The 22,754-nt window shown below is 39.5% G+C and overlaps 3 protein-coding genes and 1 non-coding gene across 5 annotated transcripts; 3 read left to right on the top strand and 1 right to left on the bottom strand.

Annotated features, from left to right (window-relative positions):
* Window positions 1–1,124: 1,124 nt before the first annotated feature.
* On the top strand, window positions 1,125–1,744 carry LOC106398834 (cell division topological specificity factor homolog, chloroplastic-like; the record flags this gene model as incomplete). The annotated part of the gene is made up of 1 exon (XM_022693968.2): window positions 1,125–1,744. A coding segment is annotated over one exon (594 nt), but the record flags the coding sequence as incomplete, so codon positions are not given.
* A 440-nt stretch (window positions 1,745–2,184) lies between these two features.
* On the top strand, window positions 2,185–5,967 carry LOC106401650 (probable protein S-acyltransferase 22). Of its 2 annotated transcripts, none has more exons than XM_048760131.1 (10): window positions 2,185–2,403; window positions 2,513–2,710; window positions 2,779–2,892; window positions 3,134–3,493; window positions 3,577–3,645; window positions 3,738–3,809; window positions 3,892–4,020; window positions 4,105–4,185; window positions 4,251–4,439; window positions 4,898–5,967. In XM_048760131.1, exons 2-10 carry the CDS (start codon window positions 2,669–2,671, stop codon window positions 5,606–5,608), a joined length of 1,767 nt encoding a protein of 588 aa, XP_048616088.1. In that variant the 5' UTR covers window positions 2,185–2,403; window positions 2,513–2,668; the 3' UTR covers window positions 5,609–5,967. The 2 variants fall into 2 exon arrangements, with proteins under 2 accessions (XP_048616088.1, XP_013697650.1); XM_013842196.3 differs by having other exon boundaries at window positions 2,192–2,403; window positions 2,665–2,710.
* Window positions 5,968–17,483: 11,516 nt separating this feature from the next.
* Window positions 17,484–19,768, bottom strand: LOC125588514. The gene is made up of 5 exons (XM_048759893.1): window positions 19,642–19,768; window positions 18,897–19,537; window positions 18,574–18,815; window positions 17,929–18,465; window positions 17,484–17,739 (listed from the first exon to the last, which is right to left on the bottom strand). Exons 1-5 carry the CDS (start codon window positions 19,766–19,768, stop codon window positions 17,484–17,486), a joined length of 1,803 nt encoding a protein of 600 aa, XP_048615850.1.
* On the top strand, window positions 19,216–19,322 carry LOC125589531. The gene has a single exon (XR_007325712.1). It is a non-coding gene; the product is annotated as a small nucleolar RNA R71 (small nucleolar RNA).
* Window positions 19,769–22,754: the final 2,986 nt, after the last annotated feature.

Raw genomic sequence — 22,754 nt, 5'->3', positions numbered from 1 at the left:
TACTCCCCACTGCAACTCAATTTGTAGCCACTGAGAAGGAAAGACTACTAATGGTACAGTTACGTCCATGTGAGAAAGAGGCCACACAGCTGAAGACCGTAATATGTCGTAGATGGAGACAAAATTCAGGTGGATACACAGGGTCCATAATGGAGTTGAACGAACGTTGCAACTCAAGAAATGCGATGGTCTTATACGCTCCAAACACCCAAACAAATTGAATCATATCAAAGGCTTCTATTCGTCCATCTAAATGCTTATGTTTCTGATACCAACTAACGGAGCGGAAGTACCGTCTAGTAACCGATAATGCGAAGATATCGTTGAATTCTGAGAATACTCGCTATCTAAGCCTTCTTAAAGCCATTGAATTCTTAGAGAATGCCCAGAAGTAAGGATTCAAGAGTTTGTTAACACCAAAGCTCTAGTTTATTAATCAATAATTCAAAAGTTGTGACTCTTACAAATCAAGAGTTCACTATTTATACTAATAAGAAAAAAACCTAAGATCTTAAGGATTAAAGATCATGATCTAATCTTCTATCCTAAAGTCTTTAATCATTATCTTTCTAAATATTAAGAATACTAATAAAAAGGAAACAATAAAACCAAAGCCCAATAGAAATAGGATGCTAAGCTGCATCATTCAGTCACAATATAAAGCTAAAGACAAAACAAATACGGTTCTGTAGAAGTAATTAACAACAAGCATGCAAAGAGTGGAAGAAGATGTCACCTGGTGGGGTTTCAGAAAAGGGCTCGAGCTGGCTTCTCCACTTCATCAAACGACTGCGTTTCCACTTCAGCCACACCAATACGTTTGATCTTCAAGAAAACGACTGCGTTTCCACTTCAGCAACACCACTACGTTTGATCTTCAAAGAAACGATGGAAACGACTACTTTTAACTAACAGCTAAAACGACGTCGTTGCAGCTGAAACGACCGGTCTTCTTTAGTTACATGAAGAGGTTTATGATGTTGTGAGTTGGTCTAGTGGTTAGAACTACTGGATTTTGAAAATCTTGGAGGTCATAGGTTCAATTCCTGTTGGCAACGGTTTTATGATATAAACTAAGTCTACAAATGCCATCATCTAGTCTGATATTTTATTTGCAAGGTTGATTTCAGGGGCTTCTTCGTAAGCAATGGCCTAATTTAGAAACCTATAAATGTCCTCATGGAGTATCCATCAGCGGCGAAAACAGACTCGGTCAAGCCAAGGTTTCGGCAAGGAACACCACCACTACCGGAGACTACGAGCTATCACCAGGAAGTAGAGAGAGCTTCCTCTTGAACACCATCAACATGAGTTCCTTCGACCGGTTAAATATAGCGTGGAAGATCATATTCCCATCTCACGCGTCGAGAAGAAGCTCCAACGCGAGAATCGCGAAGCAGCGGCTCAAGATGATTCTGTTCTCGGACAGTTGTGCGGTCAGCGACGAAGCTAAAAGGAAGATTGTGGACAACATTGTTCACGCGCTGTCGGATTTTGTGGAGATAGAGTCGGAGGAGAAGGTTCAGATTAATGTAGCTACTGATGGTGACCTTGGGACTATTTACTCGGTCACGGTGCCTGTTAGGAGGGTGAAAGCAGAGTACCAAGACGTGGATGAGGCTGGATCCATAACCAATGTGGAGCACAAAGATACGCTTGATGGTTCTGTGGATGTCAGGTTCGACTTTTTATGTTCCAGAGTAATAAGGTGTATTTAAAAACTTCAAAAAACTCTTCTTCATTATTCAAAGTTACAAAAACAAGATCACACTCTCTTTGATCATCAATCCAAAGTACTAAGAAGGAAAGGTTTCTAGGCTAGAAACAAAGAGACTCCAAAGTATTAAGAAGAAGAGAGAGTTTTAGTTTCCACGTGTAGGAGCAATTCTCATAGGCATATCTGACACACTCAACACCGTTCATACGCTCCACAGCAAGCAGCATCTGGCCAAGATCTGAAAACCTAACAAAACCATATCCTTTGCTACGCCCAGTGGCTCTCTCAGTCGAAACCGTTGCTGATACAGCTCCCATGGTTGGTCCGAGCTATGTTTATGTCAAACATTAGGCTACCTAATCACAATTACATCTGGAAAAAAAATCTAATTATGCTCATTTCATGACTACAGAAGCCGAAGAAAGTATTGGGGGGTGAGAATATAAATGTAAGAAAAATCAGAGGGCAAAAAAAGTAAAAAAGAAGGAAAAAAAAATAGAGAGGGGAAGAGTTATGACAAATAAACAAAAGAAGAAAGAAAACACAAGTGTTACTGTTTTTGCCAGCAACAGGACTGTGACACATGATTTGGCCTTTGAGAAAAGGGTTACTGCTTTTCAATCATAACTCTTTTCCCCTCTCCCTTCCATGGTGGGTTCACCATAGCTCAAAGCTTTGCACACAAGGTACATAGTAGAGCATCATAGTTACCACAAAAGGAAGAGTCTTTATACTTTTTTTTTTTTTTTCTGTTTGTTTCTATTTGATATTTTGGTTTATTTACTTTGCACTCAGTGGTCAAATGTCTTCCTAGAGAGAGAAAGAAAGGGAAAGTCCGTGAACGAAGATAAATGTTAGAATTTTGGAGAAGAAGAATGTGAAAAGGGAAAGTTTTTATGTTTATTTGACTTGAGTCACTTCCTTCGATCTACATCTGGATTTTGCAGGAAAATGAGGAAACATGGGTGGCAACTTCCTTACCATCCTCTTCAGGTAACTCTGGCTAAAATTTATTTGAAGGATTTTGATTTTGAGGTGAAAGTTTGGAACTTTATGGGTAGGTGGTGGCTGTTGCTGTGTTCTTGGCTCTTGGGTTTGCTTTCTACGTCTTCTTTGCTCCTTTTGTTGGGAGCAAGCTTCATCAGTACATTGCCATGGGTATATACTCTCCTCTGGTAAGCTAAAGTTGTTTGCTTTGCTCTCTAATATCAAATTTGCTTTAAGATTCTTTTTTTTTTTTCTGCTTTATGGATGAAGATTTAGTATATCAAAATTGTGTACTTGTTGGCCGTTTATATGTTGTTTTTCTAGTTCCATTGGTTCCACAATCTAACATGTCTAGTTAGTTCCTGATCTGGTCCTATCAAGAGTTTAGAAGCCTCACTTATCAAGAACTTAGTGGCATTTTCTTTACAGATTACATGTGTGGTTGGACTGTATATATGGTGTGCGGCATCAGATCCTGCAGACCGTGGAGTTTTCCGGTCAAAGAAGTACCTTAAAGTTCCTGAAAACGAGAAATTTACTCAATCAAAAGATACAAAAGATGGCTGTGGATCAACCCCAGGTGGTGCCAAGTCTCATGACAGCACATGTGTCCAGGATCAAGTAAATAGAACTAGCAAGAAACTGGAGTCATCACAAAAATCGTCTATCCTGCGTCTGCTCTGCTCTCCTTGTGCACTGCTCTGTGGTTGTTGCAGTGGAAGAGGTGAATCTTCTGAGCAGCAGACGAGTGAGGATGGGATGTTTTATTGCACTCTGTGTGAAGTTGAGGTGCGGTAAACATTTGAATTCACAAACTTGTTGATTACCATCTCTTCTGATTGGTATGGACTAATATGTATTTACTTTTGCAGGTCTTCAAATACAGCAAGCATTGCAGAGTTTGTGACAAATGTGTGGACAGTTTTGATCATCACTGCAGGGTATTAAAAGGATTTGCCTGATTTGTTTCAACCCTTTCATTCCATTTTAATTTTTTTTTATCTTCTTTTGCTTATGGAATTGTGTTGTGTAGTGGATAAACAACTGCATTGGCAAGCGGAATTACAGAAAGTTCTTCAGCCTTATGGTATCAGCTATCTTTTTGGTAGGTAGCATCCATCTCTCTGTTTCTTTCTCTGCCGTAAGATGCTCTGAATTGTTCTTCCTTTGTGGGCTTGATCTTGCAGCTCATAGTGCAATGGTCAACTGGAATTTATGTGCTGGTGTTATGTCTACTCCGAAGGAACCAGTTTAATGTAGACATTGCCTTAAAGTTGGGAAGCAGCTTTTCGCTAGTTCCATTTGTTATAGTTATTGTAAGTTATCTTCTTATACAACTGATCTCTTCACTGTTATCTCCTGAATGCACGATATGAAGGTTTCTTTCTTGTCTCTTGCAGGGAGTTTGCACTCTATTAGCAATGCTGGCAACGCTACCGCTTGCTCAGCTCTTCTTCTTCCACATTCTTCTCGTTAAAAAGGTTGCTTTCCAATGTTAAGGGACATGCCAAGAACTATTATCTTACTAACCAATTTTCTCAAACAGGGGATAAGTACATACGACTACATAGTTGCACTTAGGGAACAAGAGCAAGAGCTTGAAGCTGGTGGAGGTCAGCAAAGCCCTCAAATGTCAATGATCAGCTCATTCACTGGACTAAGCAGTGCAAGTTCCTTCAACGCATTTCACCGTGGAGCTTGGTGCACTCCACCGCGTCTGTTTGTTGAGGATCAGGTATCTTGCTTCTTCACCTCACTGTTCACCAGATTTTCTTGTACCTTGTATAATATTAGGCCTACGGGTTCAGGTAGTTTGGAATTCGGATAGTTCGGTTCGACCAAAATCTCACTTAGTTGAACCGGAAAAAGTTCGGTTTGGTATTCAAGTAGTTCGGTTTTTCAAAATTTTACCGAAACAAAACAAATTTTTTGGTTTTGGTTAAAAAATTGGTTAAATTCGGGTAATTTTGATTTGTTTGGTTAATTCGGTTAGCTTGGTTCAAAGTTTTGTTAATTTTTTTTTTGAAAAACTAAACTCGAACAGAAAATCGAAGTTTCTTTATAAACCTGCTCAATTAAAACCGAACTCATTACTGAACTAACCAAAATTTTGTTAGGTTTGGTTAAAAACCGCAGGCCTATATAAAATATCATTTGCTCTATTGTGTTTATGTGTGTGGTTTCTGTATGCAGTTTGATGTAGTTCCTCCAGAGAATGCGTCTGTAAGTTCATATGGGAAGAAGACAGTAGTAGCTGAGGAACACGTCAAGAAGAAGAAACAACCTGTGAAGATAAGTCCATGGACTCTAGCGCGTCTCAATGCAGAAGAAGTCTCAAAGGCAGCAGCAGAAGCGAGGAAGAAATCCAAGATCATCCAGCCTTTGGCTAGACGTGAAAACCCTTTTGTTGGGTTAGAAGCAAGCAGCAGTGGCCGTAGAATGTTCCCTGCAAAATTTGAAGCTGTTAATAGTAACGGGAAGCAGCAGAGAAGGCAATCTAAGCGCATACGGTTACCAGCAGAACCACTAATGAATGTTCAGAGTAGAGCAGCTAGCTCAGGGCTAGCACCTCTTCAGCTAGAAGCAAGAAGCGCGTTTCAGACAAGCCGAGAGATGTCAGGGTCAGGTGGTGGTGTTATGGTTGCATCTTCACCAGAGAGCAGCTTAGAAGACTCACATGACATTCACCCTTTTAGAGTTTCGTCTGAAGCAGAGAATTCAATGCAACTCGATGGGTTTTCTTCAGCTGTTGGTCTGATGAGTAATCAACAGATAGAACAACAAAAACAACAGCAATCCATGATGATGATGACACTGTCAAGGTCTACAAGTGATGGCTATGATGCATCTGGTGGTGAAGACAGTGATCAGGTTCCTTCTAGAAACATCCACAAATCAAGATGAGAAGTAATCACCCTAGTTTTGGCTTTTAAGAGTTGAAAATGCTTGAGGTGGCTGGTCACATTCAAATGAATTGATCAAAGAGAAAACAACATCCTCATACAAATGATATATGGGGGATCTTACAGTGTTCACAAGGAGCTCTTAGGAGAGAGACAAGAACAAGGCTTCTGTGGATTCTTGAGATTTGCTATTTTTAAGGCAATGAGAGCAGTTTGAACATATGATCTTTTAGGGATTGACCAGAACTTTCTTTTCATGTTATGTTAGAAAAAATCTTTGTTTTTTTGTCTGAAAAAAAATGTCAAGTTGCACAATTCATATTTTGTTCTCCGTTAATTTAAGCTCAAAAATAAACTTTATAGCGGGACAACAAGAATTAGCGATGGAGAATATGAAATCAAAAAAAAAAAAAACTAACGCAACCTTTTCCTCCTGAACGCTCCCTAACATCTCTAAGTGACCATCTATTCTCTCTATAGCTCCCAAACTCATGAATTTTTTTATGAACTCAGGACATTCTCAAAGGATGTTTGCTGGTATTTGCTTTCACATAATGCTCTAGTTCTACAGTGTTTCGATCTCAAAATTAGTTTGGACAAATGTAATGCAATGGATACTGAAACAAACATGATTGGGAGGAGTTTTGCATGAATCAGTTGTTAACCTTCTATCTCGCTCTCCTAATCTTGAAAACCTAAAGGTGCATAAATATCCACAGTTCCACACAGCCGTGTTAGGGAGTCGATCAAATTATAGTAGAAATTTTTGGAACACAGCATTAAGATTATCATTATGTGATGAATGCTCCTTTAAAATACTTGAAGATTTCAAGGATCTCTGAGCTAAATAAATTTTTTTTTGGAAGACTTAAAAGCTTGAACGGTTGTGATGGTGTCAAACTTCTAATTAAGAATACTACAAAGCTGGTGGAAGCAAAGGTGTTTGACTCCCATCCCTTATTCTATTAATTGAGAATCATTACAATATTTTTTTGTAGCAACGTATCATCACTAGAATAATTTTTAGAATCCTTAGAGAAATAAGTTGGTCCATCTAAATATATAATATTTTTTTATTAAATTAACCATAAATTCATTATTAATATTTAAATAAAAATTACAAAATTTTCTAATCTGGCTAAAGTGTATATAAAAAATTAATGATTTTTAATAATAAAAATTAGTGTATTTTCTATCATATTTGTTTAATTTTAAACGATTAAAATAAATTAAATAACCACATTAACCATATAATAAAAATTTAGATTTTATGTATATTCTATATTTTACATTTTTAAAAAAGATTATAAATTACTAAACTGTTAAAAGTTTTACATTTAAATTTTGTGATCCATTGTTTAAAATTTTTGTTATGACAAGATACAAATGATTATAAAATCATATATATAGAAAGTCCATTTAATAAGTATTAAGATTAAAACACACACACACACACACATACATATATATATATATATCATTTTAAATTAAAATATATACTATATAAAAATACATAAATATTTTAATTTCGAAATTTACTTTGAAATTTTTTTTTTTATAAAAGCTTGGAACAAATATTGACAGCTTAATTTAAAAATAAAATAAAAAATTATTAAAACTATTAATCCCACAATGAAAATTTTATTATCAGTAATTTAAAGTTTGCGACAAAAGATACAGTTGATAAAAAACCATATGAGTTGAAAGCATCATTTAATAGATATTAATATTTGAAATATACTATATATATATATATGTTAATATCATTTAAATTTAATTATATGTCATATCAAATAGAAAAAAAAACATTGTTTGGATTAATAAAATTTATTTATATGTTTGCACCAATTTAATTATATATGTAATAGTTACTGACTTTTCAATTATTTAATATATATTTATTATTTAATAATATGTAAAAAAATTATATAATATATAACATAATTTTTATATATAATGTTTATTCCACGCAAGACGCGGATTTTAACTTAGTTAGAAAATAAATGAGTACCTTTAGAAATCTCTTAAGTGACTCAAACACCTTTCCTTGGATTTCCCAATTTATCACCTTTAAAAGTCTTCTTGCAAAAACTAATGAAATTGCTATTGCTATTACTACATTGTTTATATACTTACACTGTTTCGTATTCATATATTTATAATTGAGTTCCTATATAGTACAACCAGCTCATTCATAGGTTAAAGTCCGACCGATATCATCTTTTGTACAAGGTAGACTAAGCTTGGACATTCGAGTTGGATCAGTTTTTATCGGATCCAGATCTTTCGATAGAGTTTTGGACCTATTTAAAATCCACTAATGTTTCCTTTGGTTTCAGGTATCCTCTCAATTTTCATAACTGTTTTTTTTTCTGTTAACTTCGAGCCACAACGGACTGGTCCGTTAGCCCATTAACCCATGAAGGGGAAGCTCCTTATTTTGGAGCAGATGAGAGATTGAACTCTGATGCCAAAGTGAACTTTGTCACAAGGCATGGCCAATGGACCATGACCATCTTCGCTTCATAACGGTTTAATATCCGAAAATTTTCGTATATAATTTGGTTCAGTATCTAGCCAAAAAGTTACCTGATAGAGAGGTCATCTAGGAAGATTTATTCTCAATCAATGATGATAGGAGTATCAAGGCTCTTAATCAAATGTTGTAGAATAAAAGATGTCAAACCAGTTCTAAGTGATTTTAAAGCAAAGGGAATGCAAGACCATGCTTAATCTAAGTGCTATCAATTGGTGAGATGATTTTTGAACTAGAATGATACTAAAATGCAATAAAGGACAAAGCTTTCTTTCTTATAATATAAGAGAACTCACGGGCTAAAGGAATTGACCTTGGGTGATCAAGTTTCAATCTAAAGATGTTAACTTTCAACCAATCTATCTACCTTAGACCTAGACACCATCCTAAACAAACTCTATCTCTAGATGAATGTTCATTTACTAAGATAACTCAAGCATCAATTCTCTTTGGTTGAATGTTATCTAAGTAATCATTAATCTCAAGTCTACTAGCCATCTTAACACCTTTAACAACAAATCTCTTTGGTAAATAATGTTAAAAGCTTAGGAGAGTTGGTTCAGGCATTTCATCAAACACCTTTCAGGCATGAAATGCCTAGAGCTCAACTTTAGAGAGGCCAACTCTAGAGTTGAATTAAAAGCACTCTACTAGCAAGGAACAAGATGGATCTATACTAGAACACCTTAGATCTAGCTTAATCACCCTTAGTCTCCCTAACCCATGAATCCAAAGATGACTACTCACTACTCTTCATGATGAGCCCAAGAATCAATGATGATTTGGTGCTAATCATGATTAGTGATCCCAATAATCAAACAATCACAAGAGAAAATAATAAAGATAAGATCTTTCACCTAAAAATTCTTTGTGATTAGATAGAGAAAACAAGATAAGATCCCAACTTTGGGATTACAAGAGTATTTATATGTCCTTGGAAAACCTAATGGTTTCCATTAAAAAGTCTTAAAAGCCCTTAAAAACATTAAAATTCGACTTAGGATAAATATCGACTCGGGCTGGAGCGACTGGGCATACCCCGCGTCACACCACCCGCGTCAGATGGTCGTCGATCTTCTCCGTCATGCGCGCGGGTAATGGAACCCGCGGCCTTCGTCCCGCGTCAGACCGTTGTCGATCTTTTCTGTCATGCGCGCAGGTAATGGAACCCGCGGTCTTCGTCCCGCGTCAGACTGTCGAGGCTACTCTCTCGTCATGCGCACGGGTAGTCGATCCCGCATGGCTCCGTCCCGCGTGACTCCTCTGTCCCTTCTCTTTGTGACGCGGGTTGAGATGATCGACACCAGCCCGCGTCATCCTCCCCGCGCTGGATTTTCGATGATTCCTCTAGCTCGTGCGAGCGGGTACTCGACCCTGCGTCATCCAAGCCGCGTTGAAGTTCTTCATTCTGTTCTTCTCGACGCCTTGATGCGGGTAAGAAAACCCGCGTTGGCTCAACCCGAGTTATGCTCGCTTGAACTCGAACTAACATCATTTTCCGTTTCTTCTTGAGCCATAGTGCTTCTAAACACTTCCAATTACTTCATAGGACACTCCACTACCTGATTAGGACATATGAATGCAATATGGATTCTAAAGATGCTAAATTCCTAATCTATATGATCATTATATGTGAAATGGGGACTTAAAACAATGCAAATATGCAAGATATCAACTCCCCCGAACTTGTTCTTTACTTGTCCTCAAGTGACTTTGCAAGAACTCATAAGGGAAAGAGGTTTGAAGGTGGGAACTCATAGCCAAAAGTAACACTCCCTAGTACTCAACTTAACATCCTAAGGAAACATAGCAAATAGCATGAGCAACTCTCTTATTATACTCTAGCTTCTCTAGGCCTATCAATACTCCATGTGCCTCTACACAAGTTGCAATACTCATCAATCAACAAGTTCTTTAAACCAGCTCTCACATTGATTCACACACACACACACACACAGTGAATTCTCACAAATGGGCACATGATCTCAATCATTTGGCTAGGTAAGGATGGTCTAATATGAATGAAGAGAGAAAGGTTCAAATGTCATCATTTCAAAGTGGTTATCACTCAAAAACAAGGAGCTTGATCATTATGCAAAATTTATCTAAGATTAGAAGCAACTCATGCATACATAGATTCATTCTCATCATACTACCTCTTTTGTTATAATCACAAGTTCTACCCCTTTTTATCATCATCTCAAAATCAAAGCAAACCCCTCACATCACTCACCCAATGAACAACTCTCTTTTTCTTTTAACTCAACTACTAGGGATTTTAATTCACTCTTTGCAAACTCTAACTCTTTTTCATTCCCTTCCCCAACTTCTCTTTGATTTTTTTTTCTCTTTTTTTTTTATTATTTTTTTTATTAGGGGGAAGGTTCTTTGTTGCATAATCAAGAGCTTCATCTTTTCTTTATCCCTAGAGTTTTCATTTCTATTTAATCTCTTTTGCTCATCTCTCTCATCTTTCTCACTCTCCAAAACCCAAGTTATTAACATTTAGAACACACAAACCCCTCTCACCATCCCCAAATGCTAGCTCATTTTGCTAGCAAGAGACGAGAACAAATCTATGTCGCCTCCAATTCTCTCAAGATTTTGCACATGACAAACTATCAAAAGAGGCCTCACTCATGCAATTTTAAATGTTTTGGTCTTAAAGAATGGCTAGGGTTGTAGTGTATGGAGTGTCATTTGGGTTAACAAAGATTGGTATATAAAGGAATAAGATAACCCAAATGTGTATGAGATCCATGATCAAGTATGCAAATGCCCATATGTAAGAGAGATTAAGTTCATTCAAGCCAAGTTCGGGTTGGAGCTGATCTCAAGAACAATGCCAACATCAAGCAAGCAAACAAGTTTCAAGAAGAGTTTTCAAGGCTCGAAGCGTGCAAGGTTTTCAAGAAATGCTTAAGCTACTTGATATGTTTAACTAGGATGTCATTTTGAGTTCTAGACAAGGGTTCTTTGCAAGGCATTTTAAATCATTGTTCCCAATGCAAGTGAATGCAACCTATATGTTCTAGACTCAATCCTAAAAGTGCAAGTGATGCAACTACATGTTTTTTTATGCATATATGTATGTACTATGCAATGCATGAGACTCAAATCATCAAAGAAAACGTGATCAAATACTTGATACCTCCCCCAAACTTAGTTCACACAGTCTCTGTGTTAGGAAGTTGAAGGAGATATCAAAAAGAGAAAGAAATGCAAAGAAAAACTGGTATATACAATGGGAAGTGGTAGAGTACCTCTTTATAAAGCGTGGGAGGAGGCCGATGCCTCATCCTCGGTGTCAGCTTCCTCATCTGTAGAGGCAAGGGATGGAGATTTGTTTCCTGAGTTGGACTGTTGAGCTGGTGGGTTTCTCTTCTGGCGGACCAGTTCTTTCTCAGTGGCGGGAAGTCTGAGTGCTAAAGGACCAATTGAAGGCTGAGGCTGGGGGGTAAGGAAGTCAAAGTCTGATGATGAACATCCCGCTACAGCTCCTCTAGTCAGTATATCAGCTACCTTCTTCATGAACTGAGCTGAAGCTTCGGCTTGCCTCTTCACAGTCTTACTCAACGCCTTACACTTGTCTTTGAGCTTGAAGATTGTTCTGTCCTGAGCTTTGTTCCATCGTTGGAGTTTGCTGATATGCTCATGAGCCTGGCGAAGGGGTCCATGGGGAAGAGCTCCCGGATGCTGCTCAAAGTAGTAACGAGGAGGACCATAGAGGAGCTCGGAGTTTAGACCGGAAGCTTCTTCTTGGAAAACACCACATCTATCTGTTGTCTTCTTCCTCTTGGGAGATCGTATGGGGCCTAGAGGACCATGGGGACCAAGGAAGTGCTCACTCCCAATATCAAAGCTAATAGCTTCAGGCAAAGTCAAGGTTGTCAGGGCGGTGTTTGGGAGAAGCACTTCAACCTCTCGTGTAGACTGTATGTAAGAATAGACGCAAGTTCCATTGAACCGTCCACTGAAGTACTGAGCTTTCTTCAAGTAGCTTCCGTCTAAGAAGGCGGGACCAGTTGGATTATCTTCTAAGGGTTATCATACCACCAATGCCAACCTGAGGCTCTGAGTCACTTGTTGTCCAAGCCCATTCCTTGTAGTGGACGAGGCGCTTCACAAAGAATCCCACCATGCCAAAGTTCTTGTAGAAGTCAGCATCGACCAAAGGCAACTGAGAGGGATTAGCATAATGCTGAACGGTTTGGTGAAGAAGTTGTAGCTCCTCATCATTAACAGTGCCTAGTTCCTTTCTTGGAAAGATGGTGTGGACAATTAACCGGTGGAGATAGCGCACGGAAGGGTGGTGAATGGAAGAATTCTTGTCACGGCTTGGCTTGCGAGTCTTCCCCGCCAACACCTTCCAAACCATTCTAGCCATGCTTTCCTCCCTAAGGGCATCATATAGGATAGGGATGGAAGATTCCTCCAAATCCTGAAGACCAAGAGCTTGTCCAATCTCCTTGAAGGTCATGTTGTAAACCTTCCCATGGACTTTGAACTTGATCTTTCCCCATCCTTGCCTCACATGTTTGGCGGTGTGAAAAGTAGCTACCAATGATGACAAGAACTGACAAGACTCTTCTTCGTAGGTAGGATAGGCCATAGTGAAGAAGCTTTGCATGTTCATGTGCTCCAACATTTTCTTGATGTCGTCACCTATCTCCAACTCTTCCATGATCTTGATATCTGCAAATCGAGTTGGAGGCCACAATACACCATTCTTCAAATGCCCATATAGCTCATCTTCAGTTGGTGTCTTGGTTCTATCCCTCTCAGTGTCGACCTTCTTTCCCGTAGACACTTTGGCTCGCTTGTGCGGGGCTTGGTCTTCTTCAGTGATGTCTTCATTCTCCTCCTCTTGGGGAAGAGCTACCCCCTTGCCTTTCGGTTCCTTTGACCTTTTGGAATGGGCTGACCTTCTACCACCAGCATCCACACTATCAGCAATGGCGACTTCCTTGCCTTCTCTCTTTTTTGCTGCCAATACTTGCTGCCTAGAAGTTCCTCCCGGAGTAGATACTGAGGATAGAGACTTCCCATGTCTAGCAGTCTCTTGCCTTGCAAGCTCTTGTTTCTCAGCTTCCATCTTTTGTTGATCTTTTCTCCCCAATTGTACCTGAAAATTTCAAACCTTGGAAAAGGATAAGCAAATGGAAGAAGGAAACATTATAAATGCAAATGTGAATTCAATTCATGATCACTTAGCTAAAGCTAATTAGCACAATGCACACAAGTTATTTATAGAAAGCTACAAGAGATGATCACAAGCAAAGAATAAGACTTTTAAGCAAATTTTAAGTATCAAATGAGTTCTTCAAGTGGATACTTATCAAATGAGGTTCCCAGACATCTTAACTAACCCAACCTAGCCAAAGTCGTATGGAATTATAGGAATTTCGAAAAATCCCCAATTCTCATGAACCCTAATTTTTCAAAGTTCAAATTTAACTCAATTTCACCATAGAATCAACAACCCAACATGATATATAAGCTTTCCCTAGTCTATTTCACAAGTATCAAGCAAGAAAAGGATCAAATTTCAAGTTTAAATTTCTAGGTTTCATGGGACCTACGAAATTGAGCTTTAGGATACAATACCTTGTTTTGGATGAAAGGAAATGTAGATGTGAAACAAGAAAATAGACTACAGGGGCGAAAGCTTTGATTTAGGAAGAAGAATGGATTGATTTGGTGAAGAATTGAGTGAGATGTGGGTGATTTGGTGAGGGAAGTTTTGATGTTTTGTGGAAGTGAGATGAGGAATGGAAGAGAGAGACGCGGGGTAGGGTAGTTTTAGGGGTGAAACGGGTTGGGTTTAGGGTTAGAAACCATACCTGAGTGGGTTAGACCCGAGTGACGCGGGTAGAAGGAGACATCGGGACCCGTGTTGCGCTCCCCACGCGACAATGTCTTCGATCGTGTTTGTTGTGCGAGCGGGTAGAGAAACCCGCGTGACTCCATCCCGCGTCGAGCCATCGACGAAGCGATGCGGGTAAGGCAACCCGCGTGGGCGCGTCGGAACGTCGTATCCAACCAAACTCGTGCGAGCGGGTAGAGGAACCCGCGTGGGATCTCCCCGCGTGAGATTCATTCTTTTTTTCTTTTTTTTAGTATGTATGTACAAGGATAGACATGGGACTTCCTCCAAGTGAGCTTGTTTTATGTCACTAGCTTGACTTTGCTTCCTTTTGGCTAGGCGGTGATGGGGTCGGAGAGTGAAACCGAGATTCTTTTCTCCTCTATTGTGGTTCCCATGTAGAGCTTAACTCTTTGTCCATTGACTGTAAAGTCTCCACCATTCTTATCCCATAACACAATTGCCCCACATGGCCTAACTTCTTTGATCTTGAAAGGACCGGACCATCTTGACTTGAGTTTCCCGGGAAACAACTTCAGTCTAGAGTTGTAGAGAAGCACTTGATCTCCAGCACTGAACTCTCTCTTCAAGATCTTCTTGTCATGAAAATCTTTGGTTTTCTCCTTGTAAATCTTTGAGTTCTCAAAAGCATCCAGTCTAATCTCATCAAGCTCATTGAGTTGGAGAAATATCTTCTCCTTGGCACTCTTGATGTCAAAGTTCAGTAACTTAACAGCCCATAATGCCTTGTATTCAAGCTCAACTGGTAGATGACAAGCCTTTCCATACACAAGGTTGAAAGGTGTGGTTCCTAAAGGGGTTTTGTAAGCTGTCCTATAAGCCCAAAGTGCATCATCTAGCTTGATAGACCAGTCTTTCCTTGTAGTCCCACAGTTTTCTCCAAAATAGACTTAATTTCTCTGTTGGAGATCTCAACTTGACCACTTGTCTGAGGATGGTAGGGAGTTGCAACCTTATGCTTCACACCATTCTTCTTGAGAAGACTTTCAAACAGTTTGTTGATGAAGTGGGAGCCTCCATCACTGATGACAACTCTTGGAACTCCAAACCTTGGAAAGATGGTGCTTTTGAACATCTTGATCACCACTCTAGCATCATTGGTAGGACTTGCTACAGCTTCTACCCACTTGGAGACATAGTCAACAGCTACAAGAATGTATTTGTTGCCAAAAGATGATGGGAATGGTCCCATGAAATCAATACCCCACACATCAAACACCTCCACTTCTAGAATTGGGTTTTGAGGCATCTCATTCCTTTTGGTGATGTTCCCTCTTCTTTGGCATGAATCACACCTAGAGACAAAGTCTTGAGTGTCCTTGAACATATGAGGCCACCAAAACCCAGCTTGTAACACCTTTGAGACAGTCTTGAAAGTAGCGAAATGACCTCCATAAGATGATCCATGACAGTGTGTGAGAATCCCTTCGACTTCTTCTTCAGCTACTACTCTTCTATAGAGTTGATCTCTACAAAGGATGTAGAGGTAAGGCTCATCCCAATAGTATCTATTCACATCTTTGTAGAACTTCTTCTTAGCATATCCGTCAAGACTCATTGGATCTCTTCCACAAGCTAAGTAGTTCACCAGATCAGCATACCAAGGACCTTTCTCTTCAGTTGCCTTCACCTCTTCAAGCTTCTTTCCAATTTCACAAACCGCTACCACTGCTCCAATTTCCATGATCTGTTCCTCTGGAAGCCCTTCATCAATAGGGATCCCACTATCTATCTTCAGTCTAGACAAGTGATCAGCTACACCATTCTCGACTTCTGACTTGTCTCTGATCTCAAGGTCAAACTCTTGTAGCAGCACGATCCACCTCAACAGTCTTGGCTTAGCATCCTTCTTGGCCATGAGATGTCTCAATGCAGCATGATCAGTGTAGACTATGACTTTTGACCCAACCAAGTAGCTTCTGAACTTCTCAAAGGCGTAGACAATGGCTAGCAGCTCCTTCTCAGTTGTAGCATACTTCATTTGGGCTTCATCAAGAGTTTTACTCGCATAGTAGATCACATGAGTCTTCTTGTCCTTCTTTTGACCAAGAACAGCTCCCATAGCATAGTCACTAGCATCACACATGATCTCAAAGGGGAGATCCCAATCTGGTGGCTGCACAATGGGGGCACTAACTAGCTTGTCTTTCAACTTCTTGAATGCTTCCAGACATTCCCAATCAAAGTTGAATGCAGCTTCTTTGCATAAAAGCTTAGCCATTGGCCTTGCTATCATTGAGAAGTCTTGGATGAATCTTCTATAGAATCCAGCATGACCAAGGAAGCTTCTAATGTCCTTAACCGTCTTTGGTGGAGATAATCCAATCATCACTTCGATCTTGGCCTTGTCTACCTCAATCCCCCTTTCTGAAATCTTGTGTCCAAGCACAATCCCTTCCTTAACCATGAAGTGACATTTCTCCCAATTCAGCACAAGGTTTGTCTCTTCACATCTCTTGAGGACCCTGCTAAGATTGGACAAACAAGCAGAAAACAAAGATCCGTAGATAGAGAAGTCATCCATAAATATCTCTACAACATCCTCTATAAGATCAGAGAAAATAGACATCATGCATCTTTGGAAAGTGGCTGGAGCATTACATAGCCCAAATGGCATCCTTCGATAAGCAAAGGTACCATAAGGGCATGTGAAAGTCGTTTTCTCTTGATCATTTGGATGTATGGGGTTTTGGAAGAACCCTGAATACCCATCAAGAAAACAATAATAGGGATGATTTGCAAGTCTCTCTAGCATTTGATCAATGAATGGCAATGGAAAATGATCTTTTCTAGATGTTGAGTTAAGTTTTCGATAATCTATGGACATCCTATGTCCTGTTATTGTTCTTGTTGGTATTAGTTCATCCTTATCATTTTTTACCACAGTAATTTCCCCCTTCTTTGGGACAACATGCACAGGAGACACCCATTTGCTATCTGAAATAGGATATATTACTCCTGCATCTAAGAGTTTCAGAATCTCTTTCTTAACAACATTATTCAAGTTGGGATTCAACCTTCTTTGATGTTCTATAGAAGTCATAGATTCATCCTCTAGATGTATCCTATGCATGCATAAAGAAGGTGATATCCCTTTAATATCATCTAGTGAGTAGCCTATTGGCTTTCTATACTTTTTAAGTTCATTCAAAAGTTTAGACAATTCATCTTCACTAAGCTCACTACTCACTATGATAGAGTAAGTTTCATTAGGGCCAAGGAAAGCGTACCTTACACCATGGGGAAGAGGTTTAAGCTCCACTTTTGGTGCCTTGAGTTCACTTCAATCATCCTCTTGGAGGTTCTCTTGTTGAGTGGCCGAGGAAGCATGGTGAGCCTCATATGTAAGCTCCTCATTCTGACCTTCACCACTAATCCCCTTGTGAGAATCCAACATTTTCACATAGGCATCACTTTCTTTGTTCTCAATCACTTAGACTTCTCTCTCAATTGTTAAAGCATGTTGTAGAGAGTCTTCATCACTTCATTGATGTCAAAGTGAAGAATGTTCCCTTGTCCAAGATGAAGATCAATCTTTCCTTGTCTAACATTCACAATAGCTCCTGCGGTGGCTAAGAATGGTCTTCCAAAGATCAAAGGGTCTTGGGCTTCCTCCCCCATCTCCAACACAACAAAATCAGTAGGGATCTCAAAGTTACCAACCATCAAGGGGAGGTCTTCTAAAATACCAACAGGAATCTTCACTGATCTATCAGCCAACACCAAAGAGAGTTTACACTTCTTGTATTGAGTAAATCCAAGCTTCTTTGCAATAGACAAAGGCATCAAGCTGACACTAGCCCCAAGATCACAAAGACACCATTCAAATACCATGGGTCCTAGAGCACAAGGTAAGATGAAACATCCTTGATCCACTAGCTTCCTTGGAACATCTAACCTCTGGATAATGGCACTGCACTCGTGGGTAAGGATCATCATGCTCTCCATCTCTTTTTTCTTTGCAGCTACAGCATCTTTCAAGAATTTTCTGTATTGAGGAACCAGCATAAAAGCATCAATGATGGGCATTATGATCTGAACTTCACTCATTTGTTTCTCAAAGAGTGCCTTGTACTTCTCCAATAGCTGTCTTTTGAATCTTCCAGGGAATGGTAGCTTTGGCTCATAGGGAGGAGGAACAAAAGAGGAGTCCTTTGTTGGAGTAGCAGTTTCACCATGTTTCACTGTCCTCTTCTCTTCTCCAACCTTTCCTTTACCCTTAGCTTCAACAATCTTTTCTATAATTTCTTCATCAACCTTCTCATCTACAATCACCACTTCATCATCAATGTTGATAGCCACCTCCCCACCTTGCTTTTCACCATCTTTGGTGAGAATTCTTGGAGATAACTGTTTACCACTCCGTAGGGTGATTGCTTTCATAGTTTCCTTGGGATTTTGCTCTGGCTTTCCAGGTAATGCCCCTTGTTGGCGACTTGGTTGAGAATTCATTGAAGCAAACTGGTTCTCCAAATGTCTGATCTTGTTGTTGAGCTCATTGTAGCTTCCATCAATCTTGGAGTGAATGTTCTTGAACTCATACCCCATTGTCTTCTCATTCTTTTCCTGAAAATCCAAGAGTTTCTTGAACATTGCATCCACACTTGTATCTGAAGCTGGAGCTTGGGAAGAACTTCCTTGAGCCTGAGTAGACTGATTGTTGTTATTGTTGAAACCAGGAGGGGTGGTTTGTCTAGGTTGATAGCTCCCTTGCTGAGTGTTTTGCTTTTGTTGGTATCCTCCTTGCTGGTTGTTAGAGTAGGACCTTTGCTGGTAGTTGTTGTACTGAAAGTTAGGCTCCTTCCTGTACCAAGAACCATTGTTGTTGATGAAGCACAGCTCTTCTTGGCCTTCAAAACCATCAACCTCATTGATCTTGGGAGGAACCTCTTGATTAGGACCACCCACAAAGTTCATCTGCTCTTGCTTAGCTTGGTTGGAAAGAAGCAAGTCCATCTTCTCTTGCAAGGACTTGATCTCTTTCTTTGTTTGTTGATCATCACTTCTGTTGACCCTATCATGCTCCTCACTGTAGACCGAGTCACTCTTAGCCATGTTCTCTACCAGTTCCTCTGCCTCTTCCTCGGTTCTCCTTAATAAGAAACCATTGCTGGCAGTGTCAAGCCTGTTTCTGCACTGTGGTAGAGCTCCTCTGTAGAAGGTGCTAAGCAAACTCTTCTTGCTGAAACCATGATGAGGGCATTGAGACCAATAGCCCTTGAACCTCTTCCATGCTTCACTGAAACTTTCTAGACCTTTCTGTTGAAACCCAGAGATTTTGTTCCTGATCTTAGCTGTCCTTGAAGTAGAGAAGAACTTGTCTAGGAAAGCTCTCTTACACTCTTCCCAAGTGGTGACAGTGTCACTTGAAAGAGTCTTCTCCCATTGGTGTGCCTTGTCTCCCAAAGAGAAAGGGAACAACTTCAACTTGAAGGCATCTTCAGAAATACCATTTGTCTTGGACAAGCCACAATACTTATCAAACTTGTACAAGTGATCAAAAGGGTCTTCAGCAACAAGACCATGATACTTGTTGTTCTCTATGGTGTTGAGCAGCCCTGACTTGATCTCGAAGTTGTTGTTCTCCACTGGTGGTGCTCTGATTCCTAACCTATGACCATTAATGTGAGGTTGATCATAGGCTCCAATGGCGCGAGCTTGGCGTGGTGGGTGTTGTGGTTGGCGCTGTGGTCGAAGGTGATCAGCTCTTGGATCAATGCCTCCTTGGGCATCACCATCTTGAGGCAGATTCTCCATATCAAACCCCAACCTTTGCAAATGAGCTTGTTGCTCTACTTCTCTTCTCTGTCTTGCAATCTCCCTCTCAAGTGCTCTAATGTCTTCAACTCTTGGAACTAGGTTTGTTGGACCTCTGCTCCTTGTGTTCATACACCTGAAATCCAAAGGGAGAAAAAAGAAAGAAAAGCAATAACACAATTAAACAAAAATTGACTTAGTCTCAAGCAAATGACTAAATCCCAATGTCACAATCAACTTAGAATTTGGCAACGGCGCCAATTTGATGATAGGAGTTTCAAGGCTCTTAATCAAATGTTGTAGAATAAAGGATGTCAAACCAGTTCTAAGTGATTCTAAAGCAAAGAGAATGCAAAACCATGCTTAATCTAAGTGCTATCAATTGGTGAGATGATTTTTGAACTAGAATGATACTAAAATACAATAAAGGACAAAGCTTTTTTTCTTATAAGATAAGAGAACTCACGGGCTAAAGGAATTGACCTTGGGTGATCAAATTTCAATCTAAAGATGTTAACTTTCAACCAATCTATCTACCTTAGACCTAGACACCATCCTAAACAAACTCTATCTCTAGATGAATGTTCATTTACTAAGATAACTCAAGCATCAAATCTCTTTGGTTGAATGTTATCTAAGTAATCATTAATCTCAAGTCTACTAGCCATCTTAACACCTTTAACAACAAATCTCTTTGGTAAATAATGTTAAAAGCTTAGGAGAGTTGGTTCAGACATTTCATCAAACACCTTTCAGACATGAAATGCCTAGAGCTCAACTTTAGAGAGGCCAACTCTAGAGTTGCATTAAAAGCACTCTACTAGCAAGGAACAAGATGGATCTATACTAGAACACCTTAGATCTAGCTTAATCACCCTTAGTCTCCCTAACCCATGAATCCAAAGATGACTACACACTACTCTTCATGATGAGCCCAAGAATCAATGATGATTTGGTGCTAGTCATGATTAGTGATCTCAATAATCAAACAATCACAAAAGAAAATGATCAAGATAAGATCTTTCACCTAAAAGTTCTTTGTGATTAGATAGAGAAAACAAGATAAGATCCCAACTTTGGGATTACAAGAGTATTTATATGTCTTTGGAAAATCTAATGGTTTCCATTAAAAAGTCTTAAAAGCCCTTAAAAACATTAAAATTCGACTTAGGATAAATATCGACTCGGGTTGGAGCGACTGGGCATACCCCGCGTCACACCACCGGCGTCGGATGGTCGTCGATCTTCTCCGTCATGCGCGCGGGTAATGGAACCCGCGGCCTTCGTCCCGCGTCAGACCGTTGTCGATCTTTTCCGTCATGCGCGCGGGTAATGGAACCCGCGGCCTTCGTCCCGCGTCAGACTGTCGAGGCTACTCTCTCGTCATGCGCACGGGTAGTCGATCCTGCGTGGCTCCGTCCCGCGTGACTCCTCGGTCCCTTCTCTTCGTGACGCGGGTTGAGACGATCGACACCAGCTCGCGTCATCCTCCCCGCGCTGGATTTCGATGATTCCTCTAGCTTGTGCGAGCGGGTACTCGACCCCGCGTCATCCAAGCCGCGTTGGAGTTCTTCATTCTGTTCTTCTCGACGCCTTGACGCGGGTAAGAGAACCCACGTTGGCTCAACCCGAGTTGTGCTCGCTTGAACTCGAACTAACATCATTTTCCGTTTCTTCTTGAGCCATAGTGCTTCTAAACACTTCCAATTACTCCATAGGACACTCCACTACCTGATTAGGACATATGAATGCAATATGGATTCTAAAGATGATAAATTCCTAATCTATATGATCATTATGTGTGAAATTGGGACTTAAAACAATGCAAATATGCAAGATATCAATCAACACGAAATAACATATGAGAAAAAAAACTTGAAATTAGTGTCGGCCCTAAGCATGGCGGGTCTAGAAGTGAAAAAGGGTATAATCTGCAGCATATTGGCCCAATGACCCATCGAACCAACACTATGAACCCAGCAGATCAACGTTTATATTTCATAGAGCCTGAAACTTAAAAACAGGATAGTCTAGAATGGACTAATAGGTTTGAGTGTGAACCTAGGTTTGAGTGTGAACCTAGCTAGATGCATAAATGTAGCACCTGAATTTTTAGGAAACAGTAATGTCAAATGTGAACTATTGGATCATAGTGTGAAGTCGACAATTATGGGATTGGATCATGTAGGTTGATGAGATATTTTATATACAGACGACATGCAATGATTCTGTTTCTCTGGCCATAGAAACTAACTCTCTATTATGTTGGCTCCATTTTTTCATTCGTATTTACTGGTATTCATGAATCTCAGAAAGTAAAATTTAAGAATAGTTCGTGTAGTCTAGACTGTCTAGTGATTAAGAATTTTTCATTATTTGATAATAGAGAAGGATATGAATTTTTCAAATGATAAATCTTTCAGGGGGTATACTCAATATGGGGGTTTGAAGTTATTTTGATATTTTAAGCAAAAAAAAAAAGTAATTTGATTTTAATGAACTTTTACATGATTTTAGATAAATTATAGAATTTAAATAATTTTTGTTAAATTACACTCTTCAATTTTTTCACACTCTTCAATTTTTTCATTGTTATAAAAATCATGTGTTCTGTCTTTGGTCCTTTCTGCTGTTACTGTTTCGAAAATTAATATTATCCTTTTTTTGTTATAGCTTCTTCTGCTGCTGCTACTCTCTGCCCATTCATTAACTTCACTTTCATCCAACTTGCAACCTATTCATTTTCACCTCTTACTCTTTTGTCCTTTCTCTTTTTCTCTTTTTCTTTTTGGGACTCTCACCTTTCCAAACTCCCAAAGCTTTATTTATTTCAGAGCATTTAATTTTGGTATTTTCAATTTTAATTCCAAAAAAAATAATTGTTTCTATTGAATCATGACACTTTGAACTTAAATGAAAAAGACAATAATTTGGTCTTGAGTCCCTACAGATTGCAATTCTTATAGT

This window comes from Brassica napus, chromosome C6, assembly GCF_020379485.1.
Source record: "Brassica napus cultivar Da-Ae chromosome C6, Da-Ae, whole genome shotgun sequence".
Lineage (NCBI taxonomy): Eukaryota > Viridiplantae > Streptophyta > Magnoliopsida > Brassicales > Brassicaceae > Brassica > Brassica napus.
Note: the sequence above shows the minus strand (reverse complement) of the source record. Positions and strands in the feature narration are given on the sequence as shown.

Excerpts from the sequence above, each read along its gene's own strand:
- LOC106401650 (XM_048760131.1), top strand. The coding sequence starts at position 2,669 with ATGAGGAAACATGGGTGGCAACTTCCTTACCATCCTCTTCAG. Across the intron at positions 3,810-3,891 it reads TGGTATCAGCTATCTTTTTG|CTCATAGTGCAATGGTCAAC; the intron begins GTAGGTAGCATC and ends TTGATCTTGCAG. Across the intron at positions 4,021-4,104 it reads TTCCATTTGTTATAGTTATT|GGAGTTTGCACTCTATTAGC; the intron begins GTAAGTTATCTT and ends TGTCTCTTGCAG.
- LOC125588514 (XM_048759893.1), bottom strand. The coding sequence starts at position 19,768 with ATGGTGATGCCCAAGGAGGCATTGATCCAAGAGCTGATCACCTTCGAC. Across the intron at positions 19,538-19,641 it reads CCTCACATTAATGGTCATAG|ACCCTTTTGATCACTTGTAC; the intron begins GTTAGGAATCAG and ends TTGTTGCTGAAG. Across the intron at positions 18,816-18,896 it reads TTCCTCCCAAGATCAATGAG|TACAACAACTACCAGCAAAG; the intron begins GTTGATGGTTTT and ends CCTAACTTTCAG.